This window comes from Sorghum bicolor, chromosome 3 (assembly GCF_000003195.3).
Source record: "Sorghum bicolor cultivar BTx623 chromosome 3, Sorghum_bicolor_NCBIv3, whole genome shotgun sequence".
Classification (NCBI taxonomy): domain Eukaryota; kingdom Viridiplantae; phylum Streptophyta; class Magnoliopsida; order Poales; family Poaceae; genus Sorghum; species Sorghum bicolor.
The window spans coordinates 61,678,975-61,696,455 of NC_012872.2; the positions used below are offsets into that span (position 1 = coordinate 61,678,975).

General features: G+C 45.5%; 4 protein-coding genes across 5 annotated transcripts; 1 reads left to right on the forward strand and 3 right to left on the reverse strand.

The window, feature by feature from the left end:
- On the forward strand, window positions 125-6,239 carry LOC8059209 (protein SPA1-RELATED 4). Of its 2 annotated transcripts, none has more exons than XR_002451076.1 (7): window positions 125-1,413; window positions 1,494-1,651; window positions 2,547-3,489; window positions 3,564-3,733; window positions 3,837-4,148; window positions 4,767-4,826; window positions 5,326-6,239. XR_002451076.1 is itself a non-coding variant. In XM_002456231.2 (7 exons), exons 1-7 carry the CDS (start codon window positions 871-873, stop codon window positions 5,512-5,514), a joined length of 2,352 nt encoding a protein of 783 aa, XP_002456276.1. In that variant the 5' UTR covers window positions 127-870; the 3' UTR covers window positions 5,515-6,239. The 2 variants fall into 2 exon arrangements, 1 of the variants encoding a protein (XP_002456276.1); XM_002456231.2 differs by having other exon boundaries at window positions 127-1,413; window positions 3,564-3,710.
- On the reverse strand, window positions 8,718-9,672 carry LOC8059210 (non-classical arabinogalactan protein 30). The gene is made up of 2 exons (XM_002458380.2): window positions 9,331-9,672; window positions 8,718-9,210 (listed from the first exon to the last, which is right to left on the reverse strand). Exons 1-2 carry the CDS (start codon window positions 9,533-9,535, stop codon window positions 8,909-8,911), a joined length of 507 nt encoding a protein of 168 aa, XP_002458425.1. The 5' UTR covers window positions 9,536-9,672; the 3' UTR covers window positions 8,718-8,908.
- Window positions 11,743-12,724, reverse strand: LOC8069815 (non-classical arabinogalactan protein 31). The gene is made up of 2 exons (XM_002458381.2): window positions 12,425-12,724; window positions 11,743-12,321 (listed from the first exon to the last, which is right to left on the reverse strand). Exons 1-2 carry the CDS (start codon window positions 12,627-12,629, stop codon window positions 12,008-12,010), a joined length of 519 nt encoding a protein of 172 aa, XP_002458426.1. The 5' UTR covers window positions 12,630-12,724; the 3' UTR covers window positions 11,743-12,007.
- LOC8069816 (non-classical arabinogalactan protein 31) lies at window positions 15,412-16,694 on the reverse strand. The gene is made up of 2 exons (XM_021457689.1): window positions 16,221-16,694; window positions 15,412-16,116 (listed from the first exon to the last, which is right to left on the reverse strand). The coding sequence occupies exons 1-2, from the start codon at window positions 16,609-16,611 to the stop codon at window positions 15,806-15,808; spliced, it is 702 nt and encodes a 233-aa protein (XP_021313364.1). The 5' UTR covers window positions 16,612-16,694; the 3' UTR covers window positions 15,412-15,805.

Consider the following 17,481-nt stretch of genomic DNA (forward strand, 5'->3'; position numbering starts at 1 on the left):
ACATCGAATCTTGTGGCACATGCATGAAACATCAAATATAGACGAAAACAAAAACTAATTACACAGTTTAGCTGGAAATCACGAGACGAATATTTTGATCCTAATTAGTCCATAATTGGATAATATTTGTCACAAACAAACGAAAGTGCTACAGTTCCGAAAAGTTTTCACTTTTCGGAACTAAACAAGGCCTCAGTACGACCGGGGGAGAGCTCGAGGAGTAGGGTTGGTTGGAGAGGCGTAGGGGCGCGTGCGAAGGGCGCTCGAGTTGTTGTTCTTCCTGGGCTTCGCCGGCTCCGTTTTCTTCCACCTTTGTGTGGGCGTCAAGTCAAGACAGCAGCGTCGTCGCCGTTTCATCTCCGCGGTCAGGTTTGGTGGCACTGGTCCTGTAGCAGTTCAGGGGCGAGAGGGAGATGGACATGGACTTGGCTGGTCGCTGTGCCGCTCGGAACTGGGGCGAGGGCGAGGTGTTCGTGGGTAAGGGTCGCGGGCGTTGTGCGGCTGGGAGGCGGCTACCGAGGCGACGGAATTAAAGCGGTAGTAGACGAGAGCGCCCCGATTTATAAAGCGGCTTTGTGTGGCTCGCTGCTCGCCTCTGCTCCACTCCTCTCACCTGGTCACTGCTCCTCCGACCTCGCGTTCCTTCGGCGGGGCTCAGGCGGTGGCTGCTCGCTCGCTGCTGGTTCAGATCCTTATCCCCTTCGCTGCATCGAGGCCGTTCGGAGCTTGGAGTTTGGAGCTGTCCTTTCTGCTTTACAATACAACCACAAGATGGGGCTGGCGGAGCAGCGCGTGGAGGTGCGGGGCGCGGCGAATCGCAGGTGATCCCGGTCATGGGGTAGAGTGGAGGCGGTGGTGTGTGTGTGGGGTATGGAGCCGTCCCGTGGCGCTGCTGGCGGCGGGCGGCGGTGGGGGGACGCGGAGGCGGAGGCGGAGGGCGATGCGGCGGATGAAGGGAGACGAGGGGAGGACGGGGGCGAGGTGAGCCTGCGGGAGTGGCTGGACCGGCCGGGCCGCGCGGTGGAGGCGGCGGAGTGCGTGCACGTGTTCAGGCAGGTGGCGGAGGCTGTGGCCGTCGCGCACGCGCAGGGGGTGGCCGTGGGCAGCGCGCGGCCGTCGTGCTTCGTCGTGTCGCCGCCCTTCGCGCGCGTCGCCTTCATCGAGTCCGCCTCCGGCTCCGACGCCTCCGGTTCGTGCTCGGGCTCTGACGCCTCCGAGGACGCCGACCGGGACGCCTCGCCTCCGCGGCGACGCGACGGCGCAGGCCGCGGTGAGGAGCGCGCCGGGAAGTCGTTCCCGCTCAAGAGCGTGCTGGCCATGGAGCTCAACTGGTACACCAGCCCCGAGGAGGCGGACGACAGCGCCGCTACCTTCGCCTCTGACGTTTACAGACTGGGTGTGCTCTTGTTCGAGGTGCGTTTGCTTCACATCAATATATACTTTTGTTTTGCGGCACGTCTTGACATTGCTTGTGTTTGCTTCGCGGACTGCAGCTGTTCTGTACATTCGAAACCATGGAAGACAAGATGCGGGCAATGGCGAATCTGCGGCACCGGGTGTTGCCACCACAGTTGCTGCTCAAATGGCCCAAGGAAGCATCCTTCTGCCAGTTGCTAATGCACCCTGTGCCAGAAACCAGACCGAAGATGAGGTGCGTCGCGTGTCGTGTACTATGCTTGAGTGTGTTAACCCAGGAGAAAGGTTGCATGGCCGGTGTCTTGTTTCACGTTAGGTAGCATGAAGTCCTTTATGCATATATTAGTAATGCTTCTCCTCGAAGCTGGGAACTGCATTTGTTTGTTAATTAGTATATGTGCTGTGGTTGTACACTTTATAAGACAAAAAACGTGGGTATGATAAACATGAGCATGGAGTTGTTTGAAGATCAAGCTTGCCTGGAAAATTGACTAAATCTTGCAACAAGAGAGGAGAACCAATATTCATGAGGCAGTAGCAGACACTAGAATTATTATCAGCTATTTGAAACAATAGAAATTATTAACAATTAACAATGCTCCGCATATTCTTGATTTGACACCCTTGTTCTAGCCTTAATTTTATGTGGAAAAAGTGCTGCAAACAATCAAAAGGTTATAACTAACCATCATACCATGCACTTGCAGGACAATTCTGCCACTTTGTGAAAGTCAGACATGTCATTTATCCTATACTGTTTCGGTTTTGATACTGTCCATAGTTCATGTTTATTTCAAATCTTCAATAGAAAAATGTGGCTGTATTGCAACTGATGGAAGTGCCAGCACACTTTTTGTTTTAGGAGTTCCTCAGTGGATCTTTATCTTTGGCTAGAGACTTCTGTTTGGACAATAGACCATTGCTGGATTTTGGTTGAGGTTAACATTTTTTTTCTTCATTGCCTTCTTGCTACCTCAATTGCTAGTTGGTCATATGCTTGCCCTTAACGTAATTATTTTAGAAAATTAAATAAAGATATGTATCTTCATATTATCTTTGTGTTATCCAATGAGGTTGTGCCACATTGACCTTCTCCTCATTCTTCTTTTTTGTTTCTTTTTGTTTGACAGTGAGGTGTTGCAGAGTGAGTTCCTTAATCAGTCAAGGAATAGCCTGGAAGAGCGTGAAGCAGCACTTAGGTTACGCGAAGAGATTGAAGAACAAGAATTATTGCTGGATTTTCTTCAGCAGTTGCAGAAAAGAAAGCAGGATATAGCAGACAGTTTGCAGGACACTGTTGCTTTCCTTTCTTCTGACATCAATGAGGTACTCCACCAGCAATCTGCACTTGGCCACTGTGTGAACTTCTCAACTGATTTGGACAAAGAGGTGTGCTCTGGAACTGTTGAAGATCAGAGTGATTGCGGATCCAGGAAGCGATTCAGACCTGAGCTGCAAGGTGTTGACATGGAGGAAAATAATCGTACTGTGGAAGAATGTTCAAGAACAGTTCCATCCTCTGAGTTAATCCAGGAAAGTGTTCTGTCAAAAAGCTCCAGGTTGATGAAGAACTTCAAAAAACTTGAAACAGCTTATTTTCTAACAAGGTCCAAGTTGGCGAAGCAAGCTGGCAACCAAATAAGTAATCATCAAATTGTTAAGAGGGCTACTGGTTCAGCTATTGGGACTGAGGGAAGTTCAATAGATGATTTTTCTTTGGAAAGGCAATATGGTAGAAGGCAAAGAGGCTGGGTGAACTCTTTTCTTGAGGGGTTGTGCAAGTACTTGTCATTCAGTAAGTTGAAAGTTCGGGCAGAACTGAAGCATTGTGATTTGCTGAACTCATCAAACTTAGTATGCTCCGTAGGGTTTGACCGGGATAGAGAGTTTTTTGCAACTGCTGGTGTAAATAAGAAGATAAAAGTGTTTGATTATAATATGATTGTAAATGAACACCGTGATATTCACTATCCCGTGGTAGAGATGTCTAATAGATCAAAACTGAGCTGTATTTGTTGGAACAGTTATATGAAGAGCCATATAGCATCTAGTGATTTTGAGGGTATAGTACAGGTAATCTCCGTGGCATGCTTTTTTATAATTAAATTTGTATTTGATGCAATTATCATAATATCCCTGTATTTCAGGTTTGGGATGTTACTAGGAGTCAGGTTTTTGTTGAGATGAGGGAGCATGAGCGACGTGTGTGGTCGGTGGACTTCTCAATTGTGGACCCAACAAAATTGGTCAGTGGGAGTGATGATGGATCTGTGAAGCTGTGGGATATGAATCAGGCAATTTTATTCTTGCACCTACTGTATGTCAGCTTTTGAACTAACGATAGCATGGTTATCGAACTTGTCTGTGAATGTAGAATTGCTTCTCTCCATTGTTATAACACATTTTTATGAACTGTGCAGGCTGGGAGTATTGGTACTATTAGGACAAGGGCAAACGTGTGTTCTGTGCAATTTCAACCTGATACTTCTCGCTCCATTGCCATCGGCTCTGCAGACCACAAAATTTACTGCTATGATCTTCGTAACATACGAGCTCCTTATTGTACACTAGTTGGGCACACAAAGACTGTAAGCTATGTTAAGTATTTGGATGCATCAACAATAGTATCTGCGTCTACTGACAACTCATTGAAGCTTTGGGACCTGTCGATGAGTCGAGGAAGGATAATTGACAGTCCAATTCAAACATTTACGGGGCACACAAACACAAAGGTTTGATAAAACTTTCACACATACTTTTTCTCTTTTCATAATATTGCTCTACAAGTGATAGTGTCTAGTTTTATCTGGTGGACGTACTTATGTTTGGAGTATCCTACTGTGACAATTATCTGTGCTATCCTATATACAACTATAATGCCTTTTACAGCTGTATCTGATTGATCTGTGATGTTATACAGTCATGAACATTGGTGATCCAGATGTTCTTTTCCTTTTCTCTGGATCAATGAGAGAACTTGTAAGATTTTTCTCTTTTGATGGATCAGTGCGCAAAGGAAGTGCTTTAAATTCCATTGGACCAGTTGTTTATTTAGATATTTAGATTGTTTTACAACCTTAAATTGTTTCACTTAGTGTGTTTCCTGCACATTTAATTACCAGCTTATCCCTGTAGCATATTAACATAGTGGCTTGTAGTTTTAGCAGTTGATTGATCTCATGAAATATTTTAGTGTCTCAGTTGAGTTCATAATTAACTCTCTCATGTATACAGAGGTTACCCTTCAGCTATTCCAACATACCCTTTGTATGCTGAGTTGGTTTCTGTGCTGAAAGAATGACATTTTCATTGAGTGACCGATTTACTTATTTGTTAAACCTTTTGACCAGAACTTTGTTGGCCTTTCCATATCTGATGGTTACATCGCTACTGGCTCTGAAACAAATGAGGTATGCATTCCATAGCTAACCTTCCAGAAACTTCTCTGGACATCTGACTGCTAGTTAGATTGACCAGTACTTTACCTACCTTTATGCAAATTCATAGTGTACGCGAGTAAACATTGCATTTGTTGCAAGGAAGCTGATGTTTATTATTGATGGATATAGTGTAGTTCAGGATGCTCATGTTCTAGTCTTCATTTGCTATGCCATGTGTAAATGCCATACAGCGAGACAAGTAGCTTTCATACTTTTCTAAGTTCTCGCTTTATATAGAAGGAAGGAAATGAAATTATGATAGAATGCAGGTGCAAACGAATATCCTGTTGTAGGTGAAGCAGCATTTGCTGTGTCAAACTGTCAATAGAGGAATGTCATGCAGGAACTTAGAAACCTTTAATTTTTTATGGATTGGTATATGTCTCCAATGCCTATTCATATCCTGTTTTATGAGAAATTGCATCAAATAAAATGTTTAACTCACTTTTTCCTTCCTACTGTACCACAGGTTTTTGTCTACCACAAAGAATTTCCCATGCCAGTGTTGGCATATAAGTTCAGCGTGACAGACCCTATCTCAGGCCAGGAGATTGATGATCAGTCACAGTTCATTTCCTGCGTATGCTGGAGAGGGCAGTCTTCAACGCTTCTTTCTGCAAACTCCAGCGGCAACATTAAGATTTTAGAAATGGACTGAGGATTGGAGTTTGCATCTGCTGAGTCTCGGCTATAAATGGACTGACTTCTTACCAAGGTTGTGCACGTGTGTGGCTTCAAAGATTGTGGCAACTAAATTCAGAGTTGCCAACGGTGCGAGGTGCAGCTTAATCCGAGTTGCAGAGTTGGGAGAGGTAGGAGTAGCTGGGATAACAGATTTAGTGTGGTTTGATAGGATTACAGATTAGCGTGGTAGCAAAAGTAGCATAAATAGGAAACAGAATTGAGGCGTGGGATAGTCCCACAAGGAAAGGTTTTGTACATCATTGGTTCGAGGTATACTTGTACAGGCAATCAATCCAGTTTTTACCTAGCAGCATCAGGCTTTTGCTCTTGCGGCAGTGGTACTTGAAAGGCAAAAAGTATGAAGCGGTCTACATCTGTTGAATCAAAGATCAGCATTTGGCTCAAGCTCTCTCTCTCTTTTATTCCCAATATAATATTGATAAATGTGTTGGCCTTCCAGGCATGCGGTGCCAGGCTTCGATCAGGTAGTATGGTTTTCTACGCATCCTAGGACTTCTCGGCGTTCGTCTGCAGACGTGAGGGAGGAGCTGTGCAAGAGGATACAATAATTGTCATGAGCTTGCGATATACTTTCTTTCTCGAACGAGAACTTGTGATATACCCTGATATATCCCTCCGTGCTGAATTGTAAGATGATTTAACTTTTTTTAGATATATACAAATTTGTTATGGCCTATAGTTAGGTGAGTGTGCGTGTATATTGTGGGTATAATTTTCAAAAAAAAATCATGTACTTTCTCTATACCAATAAAGAAAGCCGTCGTATTAGTCGTTGTTTATGATAACGACATGGTCTCTAAAACCTAACTTTGACTCTCCAAACTTTTCACCATATCTCATTAAAATACTCATAGGCCTTGGCCGTGGTGCTGTCCAGGGGCGAAGGTGTGTTATAACTAGGGTGTGCAAATGCACCCCTCAAATTTTGTAAAAACAGTAGATTTAATCAAAATTTTACCATATATGCACCACATATAATTCATGTATATGCACCCACAAGCTAACTGCACCCCCCTCTGATTTGCTCTAGCTTCACCACTGGTGCTGCCAATCCTACTCCAATCTCAAGTTAATTGACCAAAACCGAGTCAATTTATGATTATAGGGTGGATGAAAATATAAGTTGGATTGAAATTTTACCTCTTTATTATTAGGTATAGATAAAAAAATTATCAAACAGTGGTATATGTATATTTTTATGAAAGTATTTTTCAAGACAAATTTATTCATATGGTTTTTACATTTTCAATTTCCACAACTTAAAAATTATTTATAATTTATATTTCCAATATTTGATCTAAATCTTGTCTAAAACAACGTTTTTTTATAAGTACAGAGGAAGTATCTAAAAAGATAAGAGCTAGAACGTCTTACAATTTGAAACGGGTCAGCAGATGATTAGATGAACACGCTGTCCACTCGCTATGCCCCACAGGCCCACACCGCCACCACACATATTCTTAGGCCTCATTTAGATTCGAAAAGTTTTTGGATTTTAATACTACAACACTTTCATTTGTACGATAATTATTGTCCAATCATTAACTAATTAGATTTAAAAAATTCCGCTCGCAATTTCCAACTTAACTATGCAATTAGTTTAGTTTATATTTAGTACTTTATATATATATATATATATATGAAATGTGACAAAAAATTTTGAAAAGTTTTTAAATTCCTGAGGAAACTAAGGCCTTGTTTAGTTCCCAAAAAAATTTGCAAATTTCCCGTCACATCGAATCTTTAGACGCATGCATAGAGTATTAAATATAGACGAAAATAAAAACTAATTGCATAGTTTGGTCGGAATTGATGGGACGAATCTTTTGAGCCTAGTTAATTCATGATTGGACAATATTTTTCACAAACAAACGAAAGTGCTACGGTACCTGTTTTGCAAAATTTTTTGGAACTAAACAAGGCCTTCCTGTGTCTTGAAAAGCACCTCAGCTGGTGGCCTGTGTGACTTTCTGCTGTGAGTCGTGAGAGTGGTTTGATTGCTCCGCGGATCCGTGGTGATTGATTGCTCCGCGGACCAGTAGGGTGTAATGGTGTATACTGTAGAACGTGAACGTATAGCAAAGATCTCGGAAGCTGGAGGTCGCCAAAAAAGAATGGACAAACGAGTTGCCAGTGCCAGCCGACGAATGCGCACGGAGCTGCAGATGGACTCCGGGCCCCGGCTCCCGCACAGTTGCAGCGCGCCAGCACGGCCAGGCCAGGAACATGGACGCGCGCGCGCGCGCGACGGACGAGAGGCACTGGCCCTACCGTCATAAAACTCATGATTACGAGTCCCTTGCATTGCAGAGGATGAGAGGGCTCGAGGTCGCACGGCGCAGCAATTTGTTCCTTCTTATCGGGTTGTCGTCCCCCGGGCCCCGGGGGAGATACCAGAGAAGACGCGGCGCAGCTGTCGATACGTCCCACGATTCCACCGAAACGGTCCCCGCTCCATGTCGGACTCCGTCCATCCGCCATTAGTACTACCTTGTTCCGGTGAAGAACTTGTACAGAACAGGTTTCAGGGGACGCAGATATCGGTTCCCTGAAATCTTACAGTTTGTGTGTTGGTGATGTTCGGAGCTTTTTGGATGCTCATCTGGTCGTCGGTCGACATCGTCCTTCGATGGGTACAGTCCACAGCACATATCTGGAGTACCTCCGGGACATCGTCCGCTCATTAGGACGGTGTATAATCCTATCCTATGTGTGATGGCGATTTATGAGACGTACTCGTACGTTCCTATGGAAAGGCGTGTGTTACGTGTGTACTACGTGAGGTTAGGGCTCGCATTGTCTCGAGGACCACACAGCACGACAGCAGCTAGTACAGTAGCTCTCAAGCGTTCAGCACGCACGCCCAGTGCGGTCCCTGCCTGCGCGAACGGAACGAACGAACTCATTGCAGCCCCTTGGCGCTTGGCAGTTAGCTTGTGGCATGGCGCGCGCCCGAGAGGTGGGCCTGGGGGCCTGGCGCTGGCCTCATCCTTGGTGCGGCTCGGTTGTGCCGTTGGGCTTTCGTCTTCGTGTCCGTGGGCCGTGGCGTGGCGGTTACAATCCAATCCTGCCATGGTACGCCGGAAGGTCGTCGACTCGTCGTCATTAGCCGCGCCCTGGCGTTCGACGGCAGTCGGCAGAAATGTCGTGGTGACGACGACGCAGCACACGTTCAGATGTGCTTTCCCGAACCCATCGAGCAACACGTACAGGAACGAAGCACAAAGATACATCGGCTTCATGACCTTTATTATTAGTTATTACTATACCAGTTTACAGCCCCTGAATGCGACGCGCGCGACGATCGAGCCCAAATTGGAAGCCGTCGGTCACGGTCAGTTTTTGTATCAACACTTGGATGGGTCCTGCGGCGCGAACGTGAAGCGGCCGGCGGAGTAGCGCGCCTGCAGGCCGTCGGTGAGCGTGACGAACCTGCGGAACTTGAGCGGCGACCCCTTCTTCCGGCGGGGGCTGACGGCCACGCGGCACCCGCGCGCCGGCGACCGCGGCACGTACACCTTGCAGTTGTTGCTCGTGAAGGGCGCCGCCTGCGTCCCCGTCTGGATCAGGAAGTAGCCCTGCGCGTTCGTGGTGTTCCACACCGACAGCGCCCGGTGGCCGTGCCGGCACCGCAGCAGCACCGACGCGTCTGCACGCACGCACGCACGCATGTACTGTACGTGATCAGAAAATGACTGGAAATCATCGACCGACCGATAACGCTGATCACACACAGCCGGCCGGATGAGAAGGAGCTAGCTAGACTTACTCCGGAGAGGCGACGCGTCCCTGGACTCGACGTAGCCGGGGTACCGGCAGCTCTTGCACCACACGACGCCCTCCACGCCGATGGTGAAGTTGAGGCTCGGCTGCGGCCGGAGCAGACCCAGGGCCGAGCCTGGGGATGGCAGGAGGATCACAAGGATCATCAGGCAGCAGCCTAGGACGAGGCTTCTCGCTAGGAAAGACGGCATTGTGATTTGTATAGTAACTGATCGATGCTGAGGGTGACTGTGCTGCGCTGATTATATATCGAAGGGGAAACTACGATGACGGTCTCGAGTGAATAGTGATCATGGCAATGCAAGCCCCAGCTGAAGAGCAGCGCAATTTGTAGCCATCTAGATAGCACAGTAGCACGTACGTCGAGTCAGAGAGCAGATTCCGGCCGGCTGGCTCAAGCTTAGAGTTACCGTCAGATGGTCGCGTGTGCTCGACAGATGCGGCGTGCATATGAATATATGATGGGGTTGATTGGGGAAACGGGTTAGGGCTTGCATTACATTACATGCATTGTGGCTTGGCGGTGCATCGCATGCAAGCGTGTAGCATACCATCCGTACGTGATTGCGGCTCGTGCACTTGATACTACCACAAGTGGATAAAGCTGTACTTCCTTAAATCTGACTGAAAATAAGAAGCATACATTAATTGCAAAGAAAAATGACACTAAATTGTTTTACAAGTTTAGTCATTTGCGCCCCCACCCCCCATGATTGATAGTACGTACGTACAGTACAATTGACAGCAGGGAATTCCTGGAAACCAAAAAGGCAAGTCTCGAAGCATGTGGCGCCGCACACGGGATGATCCATGCGCAGCATGCATGGATTCAGTCGTTGCTCTTGCTAGCAGCAAAGGGCGCGGCGAGGCTTCAATTTGCATGTAAAATTGAAGGATATGTCTTGATTCATTGAGGATCGCTATCTCGTGATGACCGAGTTGCCTTGATCACATTAAAGCCGCCCCATCATGTGTAGATGTGCAAGTCAACCCAAAAGCCAATGCTACAATTATAGATGTCCAGATGGGACGGGCCAAATAGGCGAACAAGAGGTTTGTATGTTTGGCTCATCCCTAATAAGCATGATGAGCATGCTCGTTTCTCCCAAATTGATGCCATGGCTATGGCTAAATTGAAGACTAGATCTACGCCCGTGCAACTCATTTCTTTCTTTGTATTTTATTTTATTTTATATATTAACAAAGGTGTCAGTCATACAATTAGAACTTTGATTATTAATAGAGATATTGAATCAAGTGTTTTGCTATGGTACTCTCAAGTAACTGTGGACCGTCGATTTAGCTGGCTATAATCACATATTACCTCTTAGGAGGTAATAGAATAAATGTATTTTATTATTTTGAAAAAACAGGAAAGTAAGCAAAATTTTAGGTAAAATATCTATCAATTAGATCTAACATGCATGCAACCATATGAGGCCTGCGTTTGTATGGTCGGTTTCTTCATCTTAATAAGTATGGTTGATTCCTAACGTGACTTGTGATCTTTTTTAATTAATTGAACTATTTGCATATGTAATTTATGTCAAGGTTAGTTGTATCTAAACATGAGCTGTATTTTCTTTCTACAAATGTGACAAAACAAAAGTGAGGTGCATTTTAGTTATTTATTTAAATTAGAACATGAAAGTGTTGGTAATGACAACATAAATCTTGAACGTATTGGTAATTGATTTGAATGATTTATTTATTTATTTATTTTCATAATTCCAACTTAGTATTTTTATTATGACTTAGTATTTTGCAAATGTATGTTGGTAACAGAAAATTGTACTATCAATTATTAGCTTTTGACATTAATTTATTCGATTTAGACCACACAGGTGTATTCACTAACATGTTCACGTATACGTGGAACGGACACAAGGCCGGTACACCTGTATAGGAGTATGCCACATTTGCATAAACCCCGTATATACATTTTGTTGCATGCTGTGCATGGGCACCCGTTTATGGCAAGAAACAAGCTGTTCTTGATTAGCAAATATCTTGTATATATTTGTTGGTTTGTTTGCCTTTTCTATTTTCTAGCCATTTTAATTAATTAATAATTACTTAATTATTGAATGCACTTTAAAAATCAAGGGCTAAGATTTGTTTGAGATCTTACCTCCTATGAGGTAATGGGTGTACCTTAGCAAGGCCCTTGAATCAAAGGCTAGGGAGTTGTCTCCTGTTAATCTTCTTGACCGTCTCTAGAATTAGTTATTGTAGTAGTGTACCTTTTAATAATAGCATTGCATTGGTAAAAATAGAGAAATAGAATAAGTGTATTTCTTGTTTTTGTTTTTGTGAAAACAGCCGTGGTAAAAAATTATCAGAATGTAGAGGGATATTTTATTTTATTTATTAACGTGGAAATGGTTTGAGAGTTTACTAGGAGGCTTCTTTTGGTTTTGGAATACGATATTAGAAATGATACACGTTTAGAGCTTTCTACGGAAAAAAATGCTCCTCTAAAAAAAGACACGTTTCAAGCTGCAGGGGAAAAAATGGCGATATAAATGTTTTACGTGGCCAGATTAATGTTACATGGTCAATTATTTCCCGTCAAAGATACTCCTATATCTGATCAGTAGTTGCGTGCTTCTTGACTTCCAGAGTTGGCTACTACCCAGCTGCGGAGTAGCAGCTAGTACTAGCTAGCACTTGGCGGGGTCCTCCGGAGCGAACGTGAAGTCGCCGGCCGAATAGCGCGCCTGCATCTCGCCGGAGAGCGGCACGAACCTTCGAAACTTGAGCGGCGCCCCCTTCGGGTTGGGTTTGACGGCTACCGTGCAGGCGCCCGCCGCCGGCGACCGTGGCACGTACACCTTGACTCTGCAGTCCTTGCTCTTGAAGGCCGCCGACTGCCAATCCGCCAGGATCAGGAAGTGGCCGCCGGCGTCCGTGGTGTTCCACACGGACACCGCCCTGCCGTCGTCGCCGCGCTGGCACTGCAGCAGCGCATCTGCATCTGCATTTAAAAACGAAAAGGTCACATGTACGTCACGGTGCACGGGCACCGTGGCAGATGAGAAGATGAACAGTGACGGCCGCCGGACGACATAGCTACGTACTCGGTAGAGGCGACGCCGACGCGTCCATGGACGGGGCGTCGTACCGGCAGCTCTTGCACCAGACCATGCCCTCGACGGCGACGGTGAAGTTGAGGTCCGGCGGTGGCTGGGGCAGGCCCATGGCCTCGCCGCGGGATGGCAAGCAGACCACGGCGAGGATCACGACGGACAGGGAGGCCACCAGGCATCTCGCGAGGCAAGCCATCGTATGATCGTAAGCAGCAGGTGTGTACTTCTATCAGAGTATATCGAAGGCCAGCTGAAGCTATGCTGTTTAAGTTTAACGATGTGTGTGCTGGTAGGCCTGAAATGAGAAGATGGTTCAATTTATAGGAGCACGAGGTGGACGTGGTGAGTGACTGTCAGATAGATTCAGTTGCTGGAACAAATGATTTCGGTTGGTTGGGGAAACGGGGCTAACACGTTGGCCGCCTATCACACATCCATGCATGTGATTCGGCCGTGCATTGCAAGCGGAACTGTACAAGTGGATTATGTTCTGGTTATTTTAACTGTATGCTATACCTAGATGCTAAAAAAGGTCAACTCAATTTTAATCACATATATTTAAGGTAGGACATGTTAGATCTTTGGTTTAAAATTCAGTTGGCTCGCTAAAGTTAATAGCTAAAACCTTAGACTACTTATTATGTGGTTTAAAGTTTTTCTAAGGTTAGCTAAACTTTATAGCACATTAGACATCTTATTGGAATCTTAAGAGCTAAAGTATATTATTTAATTGCTAAACTTTAAACGATGAAATCCAAATAGTACAGATCATCTCTAAGAGATGAGCTGAATTGTTTTCTATAGGTAATTTGACTATTATTAAAGGAGAAACATCTCCAATAAACTCTATAAATGACTATAAATTTAGTAACTCCACCCCCATGAGTAGCTCTGGAGGTTTGAGTCGGTAGATCTCGAGATTCACGAAGTCAAGTGTCTCGCTATTGACGAGGACGTCGTCTAACGCTGAAAGCATATCGCCGTTAAATCCTAAAATAAATTAAAAAACAGAAGCGCATATGCCAAGTCAAAGACTTTGAACCCGGGTGGTCAGAATCCACCATATGGAACCTAACTAATTGATTTAGTCTACCTCACTAGTCATCTAGCCTCTTGTTAGAAAGTAGCTAAATTAGTAAATTTTTCGAGTCTCTTGGCCTAATCGAGATGCTGTGAGGGCCTTAAATTATGTGATACGCCGACGGCCGGTGAAGCAAGCATTCGTACTACCCTCACGAACTAATCACGATGCACCTTTTTGAAGCCTGAAAGCCTCTGATGCATGCATATGCAGCATTGCTGCCTTGTGCCATGCACGCAAGGATTTCGTTACGTTTTGCTCTGGCCACTTGCCAGCAGGCAGCAGCAAGCCAGCAAAGGCGGCGGTGATATATACTTCTTTCTTTGCATACAAATTAAAGGGATGCACATATGTTTTAAATTTGTGATTTGGTGATGATCAGTACCGCAACAATTGGGTTCACATAATCGCCGCCGCCCCACGACCAAAGCGCGCCGCACGCGCAAGTCAACACAGAGATCATGTCTCCCCCAGTGCTGGGCTCTCCTGGCTGCTGTGTTTTGCTAAATGCTAAAGCAAACAGAGCGGCTGTTATTATTAGACCAAAATAGTTAAATAGGATTACGGTGGTGAGTTTTAGTCGGATCCCATAAACTTGTGACGCATAAAAATATGTATATAGGATTAGGAGATACGATCAGTGATTCGCGCTAGAGCATGCGTGTACTTGCTACTTTGTACTACACCCCCTCGGTCAACTGCGGACATTAACATGATCAGATAAGAAGAACCATGCGAAGTGTAGTACATATCTACTTGAGTAAGTCCCTGACACGATTGCGCATATCTTATTTTATATTCTTATAAAGCTAAATTCCACTGTCACTAAGCAACCCAATATTACATACAATTAAAAATTCACTAGCCCATACAATTGTAGTGTCCACGTCAGAAAGTCACTATATTTCTCTCAACATACAAGTTGTCCAACTAAACAATACAGTATCACATACAACTAAAATCCACTAGCCATACAATCATACTGTCCTAAGTAAGACACATAAGTATTTTATTTATCAATGTCATCATGCCACGCAATCCACTAATCTGCATTCCCGCACCAACACGCGGGGTATTCTCTTAGTTTTCTTGAATTTATTTCAGTATTTAACGACAATGATACATCTGTGGTGATTTTGTCAATCTCGAAATTTGTTGGTCCAACTTATTTCTTCAGGTGTGCTAATAAGTGGTGAGCTTGTGCTCGTGTACGTAAATATCTGCATTTGTATCTGGTCTTGCAAAAAAAAAAACAAGATATGCGGAACAGTCCTCAGGTGTATGTCAGCGTTTTTTTTTCTCTTGAGATTTCAGGTACACCCAGCTTCTTTCGTGTGGAAAAAAAGTTTTTCGATGGGCTTCTCTCAAGATTTTAAAAACTATTTTGCTTTTCTTTAATCTAATTTGCAAATTCTAGGGATCTCGAACCACGTCTAGAAATCTATATCTAGGAAACTGGGTTTCGATCCACCTCGATCTAGAAATTAATTTTGACTAGATATTCTCCACCTTTGAATCTATTTCAACCACCTCGAAACAGAGTTTTCGTGGTTAGGGCTAGCCACAATGAGAAATTTCCACTACGTTACACTAACATTTGAAGATCTTTAGTGTTACCAAGAGGGAGGGCTAGTCATGCTTAACGAGATCGCTTGCACGTGACATCTAAGATAGTTTATTGGAAGCTATGCACTCTTCTACAAGATCGACCTGAATGTATTAAACCAAGGTCCAGCTAGCTCGCTGGTTAAAAACCATTCTACGATGGTTGCGGCGTTGCGCGGATCCTCTCCCAATGTCTAGATGCGTGATTTGGGATCTGATCTAGTGTTCAGATCGAGCATGCAGCTTCGCCGCTGCAAAGCCGGCGATGTCAACACACACACGCATACAAAAATGAGAAAGGACAAATGAAAACTTTTAATAAAACAAATAAAGAACTAGTACAAAAAAAAAAGCCAGTGAGAACTCAATGCCACCGACAACAATCGACGATAAACCGAAGCATCGTCATCACTGCTAGAACTGAACTTCCACTAGAATAATGTAATTAATTAGCTAAGAACGCAATGCCTAGCTACTTATTACTACCTACTACTGGCCGGCTGGATCGACTGAGATGGATCCAACACGTACGCAGTCTCGCGCGTTCGACGGCGGTGTCGAATTGAACGTACGTGCACGTCGCCGGCCACGTACGCCCTATGTGCGCCGGCGACCACGGTGTTCTCGCTCTCGCCTGTGTCCACCGGCCGGCCGGTATCTGAACGAAGAGGTCGTCGTCGTTGTCATCAGTAGGGGCACTGGCCTTTGGCGCCGGGGGCGTAGAAGAGGACGCTGGTGGGGGTGTAGATGCCCTGCAGCCCCGCCGGCGGGATCGTCCTGGTCTCCCTCACCAGGGAGAGCCCGATCCACTGGTTGGGCGGGTAGTATGGCTTGCTGCACTGCGGCGTCGGCGACGACAGCAGGTACATCTTGCACGTCCTCGCGTTGAAGTTCTTCACGTCGTAGAACATGATGAGGAAGTAGCCGTTGGCGTCCGTCACCGTCCCCGTCGCATTCACCACCTTCCGCCCGTAGCAGATCATCATCGCCGTGGCCCCTGCATGCATGCAATGCATGCGCAACCATATTACACTCGGAGATCGACAAAGTTTGCATGCATGCATACATGAAGTTAGGTGTTCAAGCTTATGTAATGCGGACCTTGGAGAGGCGACGCGTCGATGCCGGTGTTGTAGCCCTTCCCCTTGCAGCTCTTGCAGTAGATGACGCCCTCTACGATGACAAAGGCAGGCGGCGGCGGCGGCGGAACGAGGGGCAACAACGGCGGCGTGGCGTTGCTGTAGGCTGAAGGCGCCACGGCAATGTCGCCGGGCGGCGACGTCGACGGCGGCGGTGACGACGCGCCACCATTGTTCACGGGCGTCGATGGCGACGGCGGCATGGCGCCGTCGTAGGCTGGTGTTGGCGCCCTAGCCTTGTCGTCGGCGGCGGCCATCGCGTGGCGGGCGGGGGCCAGCAGCGCCGCAGCGACGAGCGTCGTCGTCGCCACGGCCAGAAAGGCCCGCCGGCTGCTCAGTGAAGCGGAGGCCATCGATCTGGGTTCTTGGCTTGGCACGCTCTTTGACTAACAATTACTAGTAGCCCTTAATTAACTGAAGAGCTGGAGTTGGAATTATGAAGTGGGTGACTTGCGTGCTCTCGGACACGGGCCAATTTATAGGGCGATCGATCTGGGTCGCCGGGTCTCCGTCCACATGGCTGCTTTGTTGCCGTCCGTTTGACCAGACGAGCAGCGCGCAAGTTCAGCTTAAACAGATTCCCTTCACAGTTAATGGTTAGGGTGTGTTTGGATCATGGGAATAACGTAGGAAAAATGGAGGAATCTGATTCCTATAGTATTTTTCACTGTACCACCGTTTGGAACGAAGGATTCAGCTCTATCCATTCCAGAGGAAAGGCAAACAAACCTGTACTTTTGGAGGAAATAAAAAATGAGCTCTGAGCTCAGGGAAATCTTTCCTTTGTGGCTGTGTTGCTTATGAACTCACTCCTGGGAATAAACAATGTTTATGTAGAGTGATTCTACTTTATCAAAGTGCTATAAATACACAAATACATTACATGGAAAATGAACACCAATAGTTGTATAAACTTCTGCAGAACATTCGTGTGTAAATACATTTCAAAAAATCATAAACATGTAGTTAATCATTCATTAAGTATTACATTATTTTTTATTTTTTGAGGTTGATTTACATTATTATTTATTATTGGTCTACCGTCAGCTAAGAGATATAGTAATTTTATTTATTCTAAAACATGTGATATTAGTGCTTACCTTCAATTTCCTACACTCTTCTCATTCCTGCATTCCAAACACACATTCCTATAAAATTCCTATATTTCCTCATTCCTCTGTTTTCTCATCTCATTTCTTTCCTATTCCTATATTTTCTCATAT

What these genes read in the sequence shown, in the direction of transcription:
- LOC8069815 (XM_002458381.2), bottom strand. Translation starts at nt 12,629, where the DNA reads ATGGCTTGCCTCGCGAGATGCCTGGTGGCCTCCCTGTCCGTCGTGATC. An exon ending in GTCGGCGTCGCCTCTACCGA is followed by an intron (nt 12,322 to 12,424) that starts GTACGTAGCTAT and finishes TTTTAAATGCAG; the next exon opens with ATGCAGATGCGCTGCTGCAG.
- LOC8059210 (XM_002458380.2), bottom strand. Translation starts at nt 9,535, where the DNA reads ATGCCGTCTTTCCTAGCGAGAAGCCTCGTCCTAGGCTGCTGCCTGATG. An exon ending in GGACGCGTCGCCTCTCCGGA is followed by an intron (nt 9,211 to 9,330) that starts GTAAGTCTAGCT and finishes GCGTGCGTGCAG; the next exon opens with ACGCGTCGGTGCTGCTGCGG.
- LOC8069816 (XM_021457689.1), bottom strand. Translation starts at nt 16,611, where the DNA reads ATGGCCTCCGCTTCACTGAGCAGCCGGCGGGCCTTTCTGGCCGTGGCG. An exon ending in CGACGCGTCGCCTCTCCAAG is followed by an intron (nt 16,117 to 16,220) that starts GTCCGCATTACA and finishes GCATGCATGCAG; the next exon opens with GGGCCACGGCGATGATGATC.
- LOC8059209 (XM_002456231.2), top strand. Translation starts at nt 871, where the DNA reads ATGGAGCCGTCCCGTGGCGCTGCTGGCGGCGGGCGGCGGTGGGGGGAC. An exon ending in GAAACCAGACCGAAGATGAG is followed by an intron (nt 1,652 to 2,546) that starts GTGCGTCGCGTG and finishes TTTGTTTGACAG; the next exon opens with TGAGGTGTTGCAGAGTGAGT. An exon ending in CTGGCTCTGAAACAAATGAG is followed by an intron (nt 4,827 to 5,325) that starts GTATGCATTCCA and finishes ACTGTACCACAG; the next exon opens with GTTTTTGTCTACCACAAAGA.